The sequence below is a fragment of the Cotesia typhae genome, unplaced genomic scaffold (genome assembly GCF_013202065.1).
Source record: "Cotesia typhae breed Kobodo isofemale line unplaced genomic scaffold, CoteBio_Ctyphae contig_20, whole genome shotgun sequence".
NCBI lineage: Eukaryota > Metazoa > Arthropoda > Insecta > Hymenoptera > Braconidae > Cotesia > Cotesia typhae.
The window spans coordinates 5354438-5365301 of NW_027423725.1; the positions used below are offsets into that span (position 1 = coordinate 5354438).

Consider the following 10864-nt stretch of genomic DNA (forward strand, 5'->3'; position numbering starts at 1 on the left):
AGAACTAGCGTTAAAATACAATCAACGTTAGTAATTCTTCGTCTTCTTTCCAATCTTCTTATCCCTCTCTACTTTTCTATCCCTACCTATTTCTTCGAATTCCCATGATTACTTTTATACTCTTAATCACTAATCAGAACAGTCTTTTATATAGATCATGTAGATAATGTCATTTTTTCTTATTTCTTTTAGTGTTATATTTCTTCGTCGCTTACAAAAAAAAAATGAAATGCCATTCGGCCTCACCCGAAATGAAAGGTAGATTTTATTTAATATAAAATTCTTTTCATTTTCACTATTATAATTTTTTACAAACCAAATTTTTAAATTAATTGCAATAAAGAAGTTCTGCAAAAGTTTTTATAAATTCATAAAATCACTGAAATTATTGCAAATTTTAATTAACTTTTTATATAACTTGCATTGAAAATTCGAGTTTCAATGCCTGCTGAGCCAACCGAAACTAATCAATTTCAGACCAATGCGACTGTTGCCGGACAGGAATCAATCATTTTCTTCCCGTCGGGCAGAAAATGATGATTTTCTGCCCGCGAGATGAAATTACAGCTTTATTTTCAAGCCTATTAGAGTATCCTTTGTTTATTTTATACCTTTATAATTGTCATTCTAACCGTTGATTGTACTGATATATTATAATTCTGTTACTAAGCATATAAATAAGAATGACAAAAGAAAACTATTCAATTACAAGGAACAGTACAAGTTAGAGAGTATTCTAGTTCAATTTATGATCGTAAAATTTTCAAAAAAGCACGTTAATAAATGGAGACTTTTCTTATTTTTGTTTATTATTAGCCTTTGTTGATTATTAACAATTTCCTATGCTTGTTATGATAAAAAATATACATGAAGTTTTTCAAAATACGTAAAAGAAAAAAAACTAGTGATAAAATTTGATAAAATAAAGGAAAATAGTGTATTGTGTGACTAGGGATGAAACAAAACGATTTCAGACCAGAGTGAAGTTGCCCGAGCGAAGCGAAATTATATTTCATCCTGAGTCACACATTATATTTTTCTAGATTGATGCTAGTCTCGTGACAAACCGCGTTATATCATATTTATAAACTTTTGAATGGTACGTATTTTCTGAATCAGCTTGACGAGCTATATAGCAAGACGACATATTATACAGCAAAATTTTGTAAAAATTCCGACACTAGAACAAATGCCACTGTTCGATTTCCATAAAATCTACTAAACATATTCGAATGCATCAATAATAATTTATTAACTAAAAATTCATATTGTCACTATCTTCAAAACTATGTACCGTTACTAAAGAATGCATACCACATAATTGATAAGGCGAATTACATACATCAAATTTGTCCGGACTTAATTTTTTCTCACCACACAAGGATAAATTGCAAACAAAATTGTTTTTTATGATAAGAACTTTCCCCTTTAATTTTAAACTTTCCGCTAAAATAATTGTAAATTATAGACAGGATACGAAGAGGTTATTTTAAATCCTATTTTAGACGAAAATGTTAATTCTTTTACTATCCAGATTGTGAGAAAAAGAAAACAAAATTACATCGAATATCGCAATTCTAACCAAAATCAGTTGATATCTTCAAAAATTATTGCAGTTTTTATTATTTATTACTTGAACAATATCGTTGTATATATAAATACAACCGAATAATTTATTTAAAATTCAAAACATACAAATGATTTGATTGGTGTCTTGATATCCTATAGCACCTATAGCAAGCGCAAGCGCAGCCGCAATGTTGAAATATCGGTAGTTTAAAATTTTCGTATTATTTTGTTCAATAATAACCGGAAAACTGTATCATTAAACCAATCATTAGAAAAAATTGTTCATGGTTCATTACTTATTCATAATCAGGTAGAAGCATATAGTTATGAACAAATTAAAAGGTGTTTAAATGTCATGAATGTTGTCAAAAACAAAAAAAAATCAAGACATTAAATTTAGTGGTCACTTTACAATTGTTTTAATTTTTTTTAACAAACAAATTATAATAAAAAAAAATTATTAAAAAAATGGACTTGTAGAAATTTTAATAAATACAAAATGTATCTAGTAACTTGTCCACTTCTGAACTTTCTATCTCAGGAATTCCTGATCAAGTTATGTCCTCCTCAACTCCAGTACAAATCGTTCATCAGATTTTCGACAAGTTGGATATCACAAATCTTGAAAATGATATTCTAAACATTAGAACGATTCAAAACCGCAGAAAATCAAGTGGATCACATCAATCAATAGCCTCACATTCATTTATCCTGAAACTAAAGTCAGTACAAGTTCGAGATCACATCATCGAGGTCAAACGCCGTTCACCACAATTAATAATTAAAAATATCTTTGATATAACAACAGAAGGCAAATTATTTATAAATGAATTCCTTCATCCAGAGACTTACAAACTATTAACTCTTACGAAAGTGAAAGCAAAAGAATTAAAATATAAATATGCGTGGGTACATCAGAACACAATCTATGTAAAGAAAGATGATGATGCATCTAAAATATTAATCAGATCAGAATATGATCTGAATAAACTTCAATAGCCATTAATTGATCATCACACACCTATCACCTCTCTTAAGCTACTCACTTTAAATATAAATAGTTATCTAGCTCATGCAGCAAAATTTGAACTTCTGGTTGCTGAAATCAAACCTCATATTATTGCTGTAGTTGAGACGTGGCTAAATCCTGACATTGCTATAACACTTGATAACTATACCATCTTTCGTCGTGACCGAGGACTTATTGATAAAACTGGTCGCTATATTAGAGGTGGAGGTGTTGCCTGCTTTATTCACAACTCGATCAAATCTAAAGTTTTATACATCTCTAAGGTGAATCAACTAAATAATCCAGAATTTATATTGCTTGATGTTACGTTGCCTTCCGGTAGTCATGTATTTGTATCTTCGATCTATAGAAGACCGCAAGGTGATCTTTTAAATGAATTTTTCACTGAATTTGGTAAACTCTATCCTCACTTCAACAACATTATTATCTTGGGTGATTTAAACTGCAACCTGTTAAAAACTGATAGAGCTCCGGCGCATCTAAACTCATTTATCACTGATTCTGATCTTTTCAATGTGCCATTTGGTTCAACTTATCATACATCAGGCACGGATTCTTGGTTAGATGTAATTATCATTGACAGTCAAGATAAGCTGGGAGCTTTCTCCAAATCTCAATCACCATTCATAGGTGGCCATGATTACCTTTCATGTGAATACAGATTATCACTACCAAGTAAATTTACAAAAACAGTATGTTTCCGAGACTTCAGACACTGTGATCATCAAGCCTTAGCTGAAGTTTTGACCACTAATTTAATTCAGACAAGTCTAATTCATCAAACTTCTGATCCAAATGAACTATTAAATTACTTTATGCACTCAGTGACTGATTCTTTAGACAATATTGCTCCACATAGAGAAAGAATATTAAAACGCCAAGTAAGCCCCTGGATTACAAAGGAATTAAAAGCTGAACTTCATGCCCGTGATGCTCTATATAAACAAGCTCGTCGATCGCGAGATCTATATTTACTTACTATTTATAGAATCAAACGAAGAGAATTAAAAAGCAAATTAAATAATGCACGAGAAAATTACTTTAAAAATATTTTGGATGATGATTCTCAAGGTGTCAACATCTGGACTAAATTGAGACAGCTAGGTATCATAAAAAGCAAACAGTCATCTCCATTAGATTATTTTGATGCTGAACGTTTAAACTCATTTTATGCAAAAACTTTAACAAGACATCCATCCTGTACTCGTGAGTTTATTATTGATCTACCAATTCATTATGTAGTGAATGTAGATTGCCGTTTCAATTGGTCACATATAGATTTTCTTGATGTCATCAAAAGTCTAAAGCAAACATTACAAAAATCTAAGGGAAAAAGCCCAGATGGATTAGATTTAAAATGGCTTCGGGATCATCTGTCACAAATAACATTATTTTTAACGACTATCTTTAATTCTTCACTAAACACGAGCCTGTTTCCTGATTCTTGGAAATCAGTTTTCATTATTCCTCTAAATAAAGTAAAGTCACCAAAATCAATGTCTGACACTAGACCTATAGCAAATCTACCACATTTGGCTAAAGCATTTGAACGTATAGTTGCAAAACAAGTGGTCAACTATCTTGAAGAAAATAACCTTCTTGATCAATATCAGTCTGGTTTTCGTAAAAACCATAGCACTCAAGCTGCTCTATTGAAACTGACTGAGGACATACGTCAAGCTATTGATAGAGATGACCTGACATTTCTCATTTTATTTGACTTCACTAAGGCCTTTGATTACATAAATCCAAAGATATTATTCATAACATTATATGAGATGGGTTTTTCTATTGATGTGATATTATGGTTTCATTCATATCTAACTGGAAGATCACAATCCGTCATTGATCCCACAAACTGTGCATCAAGATCATTAAAGACCACATCAGGAGTGCCTCAAGGTTCTACTTTAGGACCAATATTGTTTCTACTCGTTATAAATGGAATATCGAAATGTCTTCATCATTGCAAGTATGGATTATTTGCCGACGATAAATGTGCCTATTTGCATTTCAAACTCTTTAAATTAGAAGAAGCAGCGTTCTGTCTACAATCTGATTCTCAAGCTGTTGCTGATTGGGCCCGTGAAACTGGCCTTGAAATTAATTACTCTAAAACCAAAGTTATGATCTTGGGCAGCAATCGTAAATTAAAACTACTTGAAAGCTGTGTACTCCCACATATCGTCATCGATGGATATGAGATCCCATACGTCTCTACGACTAAACATCTAGGCATTCATCTGTCAAATAACCTCTCATGGGATACTCATGTAGCTCAGCTTTCACGTAAGGTTTATGCTACGCTAAACAGCTTGAAGTGCAGGAAAAATATATTATCACTACACCTACGAAAGGTGTTAGTTAATGCTACGATTCTACCTATCATTGATTATTGCGCTATTGTCCTATCAGACTCTTCAAAAAGACTTGATAATAAACTACAACGTCTAATGAATACAGCTATTAGATTTATCTATAATGTGAAACGTGATGAGCATATTACTCCCTATCGACTTTCATTAAACTGGCTGCATATAAAGTCGCGAAGATCTTATTTTATGGCTTGCTATTTCTACAAATTGTTGGAATCAGGAGAGCCGAAATATCTGAGAGATATGTTTACAGAAGAAGATCCAGACATTCGACGTTCTAGTAGACTAGCTCAAAAACATAATAACATCACTTTCAAGATCCCAAATTTTGCTACCACTAGTTATGAACATTCATTTGTCGTCTCAGCAATTAGGCTCTGGAAAGATTTACCACCTAACGTACTAAATTCACCAAGTCTTGAAATTTTCAAAAATAAAATGTTTGAATATCTCTTAGAAATTGAAAATATCGGAAGAGTTCATTAACTTTAAAATTAAAACTACTTCTCTGAACAGATTGGTGTGTGCTGGTCAAATTACAAATATCAAATGAATCATATTTAAATTAGTTTAAATCTCAAATATAATCTTTTACATTACCTAAACTTTAATATGTAAACTTTAGATTTAAATTGACTTAAATTACCTATATTTTATAAATCGTTTAAATTCTTTCATAAATTATGTATTCATCGGGATTATTCAAACTGATCTAAATCCATTTTGAACTTACCTAAAAATTTACTGTAAAATAATTACAACTCTAAACATTGTATTCTACGTGATACTGTACAAATCTTCTTTTTTTTTTTTTTTTTTTTTTTTTTTTTTTATTTTATATAGATTACTGTATTTTTACTTTTGCCATTCGGCATACTTTGCCTTGGCATAAATTTATAATAAATAAATAAATAAAAATAAAATGCAATTTTTTAAAAATAATTTTTTAGAACAAATTTTTTTGTTAAATAAAATTAAAAAATTGTCAAGTGACAGCTAACTTTAATGTCATAAAAAAATCAACTAATGGTAATTAACTATTGGCATTTAAATTTTTTGTCAAAAAAGTCAGTGCTTAAAAGGAAATTTTTATCCATATGGAATTAAGAGAACCAAATTAAAAAAAAAAAAAAACAATTTATTTTTAACAAAAAAATAACTTTACCCACTACATCCATAGTGCAGTAAGAGACCGAGAAAGTGAACAACCTATCGAAAAATTATTCAAAGTGCTGCTACCTATAGAAATAACGAATTCAATCGGGATCAAGCTGTACCAACAGCACTACTGTTGAAAAAGGAGCTCTTTAATATTTTATTAGCCCAAAAGTCTAAACTGTTGAAATATTCGTGAACGTAAAACTGAACAGTACTCAATGTATTTTCAGGCACTTTATTTTTCTAATTACGTTTCAAATAAATCTAGAAATCTAATGATATAAAGTTTCCGAAAAATAACATATAATTAGATCAATTTCATCTCGTAATTTTTTTTTATTAGATCGACGAATGCAACCTCAAAATATATTTTTAATAGCCCATGCATCTATATAATTAAAATACTAATAACACTGTATTATATAGTATCATTTTATATAATGTGCAGTGACCTTCAGCTGGGATTTATAAAGCTAGTCTCATTAGTTTAAAAAGTACTCATAACTTAAGAGTATTATGTGCTTGTCAGAAAACTAGCAATTAAATAAAATCGCTATCAGGAAAGGTTGTTTATTAGAAAGAGATTGTTTATAATCTGAATCTGTACAACAATGTTCCAAATTCTATATTACTTTTAAAAAAAATACTTGACAATAAAATTAGTCACGTGATTGAAACAAATGAATGAATCTGCCAATCTAAATATTATTATAAGCTAGTGCGAGGATACTTGAGCTTTTTTTTATAAAAACTCCAATCTATTGTAGATATTTAAGTAACAATATCATAAATATTGAAAACAGTATATTTTTCATGATAACATAATAAACAACAATTTTATTGAAAATGAAGTAAGTTTGTTGTAACAAAAAATGCTTTAAAAAACTTCAAGTGTAAATCAACAATAAATTTTTTAACAATAATAAAATTTATTTAGGTTAAATGGCTGATGGATCATTTCCATCAGTTTCACAACACTGCATCAGTATTGGAACACTGGCTTGGAATCCGTCTTGAACATTAATAAATTATGGTGTCATGATGTATAATTATGTCGAACTTCATTATACTTTTATTTACTCTGGGATTAATCGGAAATTTATCAAGTAAGTTGTTACTAATCAACATATGCACTATTACAGACTTTAGCAAATGATATTACAATGCTAGTATTTTCTTTTTAAAAATGTCAACATGAACCGGCACAAAAATCAATGAAATAGCTTATGAATTATTTATTCATAATAATACGCACTTTTGCATTTTACTTCTAAACAAATAATAATTCATAACAAAAACTCTGTCACCAGCTTTTTTGTGAATATTTTTGCATCAAAATCTTACAAAGTATTCTTGAAACCATCCTTAATAATATACAAAAGGTTTTAATAAATTTACTCAAACCATTTCTCTAAAAAAAATTCGGTAAAAAATTTTATTTTTTTACTCTGAAAACCTTACACTTTAAATCTGATATTACCAAAATTTAAAATTATCTTTTATTTTTTTTCATACCATTATAACACAATTAACAAAAGTCGAATTTTAAAAACCTTTTATTATTAACTTGAACTTTCGGAAGCTACGTCAATAAATGGGACATTCGCCACCATACCGATTGATCAAAGAGCTGCGATGGAAATACAGCCTCAATTCGAGATAAGGATGGGTCAAAAATATATCTTCAAAAAAAATAATGATTCGCTAAATTTAACATGTACGATCATACAAAATGGTGGTAACAAAAACCATACATTATTTGATTATATTGTCGATTGGAAAACACCATTTTATGACAATTACACTCCGTAAGTTTTATATTAAAGGGTTAATATTTTCAAATACAATTGTCATCAAAAATCTAATTTTTATTTAGTAAACCTGAAAGAGGACAAAAGCGAAATGTAGCTTGGTTGTGGTTCGAAAATCTATCCGAAGATCACGATGGTAATTACACATGTAATGCTGTTACATTTAAATCTGTCATGCAATCACATCTTTCTGTTAATATCAGATTGTCTGTGAAAAAAAGTAAGTAAAAAATTGTCGTAATAACTCTATATCTAAAAATAGAATTATGCTAAATATTCTTTATTTTAGAACCAATTAAATGGTATTGTGGACCAAAATGGTTCAGATGTCGATCTAATAATTGTATTGTGGAACGATATCTTTGCGATGGTAAAGCTGATTGTGAAGAAGGAGAAGATGAAAGTGAAGCTGCTGGATGCGGTTCTGATCCTTGTCATGGTAAAATCATGTGTGATAATCGATGTGTTCCACGAGAATGGTGTTGCAATCACCGGAACTGTAGTAAAAATTCTGCACCGCACGTATGGCCAACAGAAACCCGACAAATAAGTTACATACAAACAGCATTTTATGTTATCATGGGTAAAGATTAATTGACATCAAATGATTAATTTTTTTCTATCTTTATATAAATTAAATTTGAAATTTCATCTATGCTTTGTTACAGTTTGTGCAATGGTATTTATTTTCATAGTTACAATATTGGCGATAGCTATTTGTCGAGTACAATTTAAACGAGCAATAACTATGACATGTAATCAACGAAGTCGTAATAGTTATTGTCAAACAAATCGTGCCTCTTCTATACATGTGCCTAATCATCATGATGATCTTGATCGACCTTTAAACCGACCATTAAATGATCTTCAACGAGGTAATATTCTGTACATATTTTTAATCTTACAAGTACATTGATAACATAAATTTTGTAAATGTTTAGAAATGAGTACAACGTACAATGTAACCGGAAAACTACAGTTTACGGATTGCCTTTCGAAACCTCCGTCTTATTCAGAAATAATGGCTCTACAATCAGAAGAAGGACCTCCACCAGTTTATGTATCATGTGATGAACTCAATGAATATTGTGCCTTAAGAATGTATAATGTTCAAAATAGTCACCAACCAGACAATCCTCTACCAATTATTAGTAACCTTAGTTCTTCTCGTGATGACTCCACAAGCACGCCGAACTCAATTCTAAGTATTCAAAGACCAACTTCAATGAATATATCAGTATCTTCATCATCCACAAATGGACAGAATAATGATTTAGGTGACGATATTACTACTATTATTCAAGATCCTATGTCACAGTGTACAGAAACGGACGCATTCTTGTCTGAAAATAGTAGGACAGATGATCATAAAAACTCACTAAGGAGTATTTTAAGTAAAAAGAAAAAAATTTCAAATAGATGGTTTGGTAAAAATTTTAATATTGTCACTAGTAAGCTTTGGGTAAACAACCAAACTGATCAAAACACACCGAGTTCACCATTAGAAAGAAAAAGCTGTTCCTTAGGAGATTTGAAGAGTGAAAGATCATTTTTAATAACAGATCAAACACAATTTGTCTCGGACTGTTTAGTTCGTCCGATGCAAAAAAATAATATTAGTTCATCATTTTCAACAAATTCAAATAATCAAGTGGCAGGTCCAAGTTCTTCTGGTGTTGAAAATGATGAAAATCTACATTGAGCGAAAAAGCTACTTTATTTAAGAAAAATATTTCTTTCAAAATTCTACTCTACTGACAAAATATTCAGTTTTCTTAATTCAAGAACTTATAATTCGAATATAAGAGAAAAATCGAATTAAAAACTACAAAGTAAACATCATTTATTCATAAATATTCAATACTAATGAATACACGATTAGTATTAAAATGAACAAATAAAATATTTAAAGAAGGATCATTTAATGTATCTTAAAAAAAAATTGTAATCTTAAATAGATTTTTAAAAAATGCAATAAGATATTTCACGCATAAACCGAGAAAGTTGAATATGTAATTATTGTTTTAACACCTGCATTAATCGAAAATAGTTTTTATATGAAATATATTAGGTTTCTTTCAAACCGGCCTACTGCATAATTTAATATAATCGTTCAAAGAAAATTATTGCGTAATATATTTTCTATTCATGAATTATATATATATATATATATATATATATTGGCTTAAAAATGTGCATATTTTACAGTATTTTTAATTGATTCGTAATAGTTGATCGTTTATTGGCAACACAATAAAGAAGAAATGTAAGTACCTGTAGATGAAAAATCAGTGTAAAAAATGTATTTGGAAATACATATATACAAAACATGAGAAATAATATTATAAATATTAAAATGTGAAATAAATTAATAAAATTTCGATAATATTGAGAAACTTATTGCATACTCTCACATTTGTAAAAAAAATTTTTATATATAATTATAAATTCAAATATATCAAATATATTTGGTAGGACTATAAGAAGTTAATTAAAATCATTGTCATTCATGGTCATCTGCTAAGAAGCTAGGGAATATGAGAGCGAGAGGACAACAGAAGTTGTAACGAAAAAAGGAAGTACATAAGAGTAAGGCATTTTGTGTAGGCAATGATACACATTCATCAGCTAGTGCTTTATGTCATTGCTACAGCCCAGTACGCCGATTAGAAGGAAATTTATACGTATTGATACAGGTGTGAAGATGAGCACTTGTGAGAGGCACGCGATGTTCGCACCATCTAGCATAATAGAATTAAACTACCACATATATATATATATATGTAGAATTTCATGCCAAATGGACCACTTTTGACCTCGAGCTTTTTGATTTGGATAAAAGTTTTTTTTTATCCTTTCCTATCCTAAAAAAAACGTTATTCAGAATTTTCTCAAATTTTTCTACATAATTTTTTGATTTC

At 29.6% G+C, this 10864-nt stretch overlaps 1 protein-coding gene across 1 annotated transcript; it reads left to right on the forward strand.

The window, feature by feature from the left end:
• Positions 1–6344: 6344 nt before the first annotated feature.
• LOC141537930 (uncharacterized) lies at positions 6345–9946 on the forward strand. Its single transcript, XM_074259135.1, has 7 exons — positions 6345–6983; positions 7070–7238; positions 7715–7940; positions 8009–8163; positions 8233–8526; positions 8612–8818; positions 8885–9946. Exons 2-7 carry the CDS (start codon positions 7184–7186, stop codon positions 9643–9645), a joined length of 1698 nt encoding a protein of 565 aa, XP_074115236.1. The 5' UTR covers positions 6345–6983; positions 7070–7183; the 3' UTR covers positions 9646–9946.
• Positions 9947–10864: the final 918 nt, after the last annotated feature.

Coding starts and splice junctions, on each gene's coding strand:
- LOC141537930 (XM_074259135.1), top strand. CDS start 7,184: ATGTCGAACTTCATTATACTTTTATTTACTCTGGGATTAATCGGAAAT. Junction 8,164..8,232: donor CAGATTGTCTGTGAAAAAAA/GTAAGTAAAAAA, acceptor TCTTTATTTTAG/AACCAATTAAATGGTATTGT. Junction 8,527..8,611: donor AGCATTTTATGTTATCATGG/GTAAAGATTAAT, acceptor GCTTTGTTACAG/TTTGTGCAATGGTATTTATT.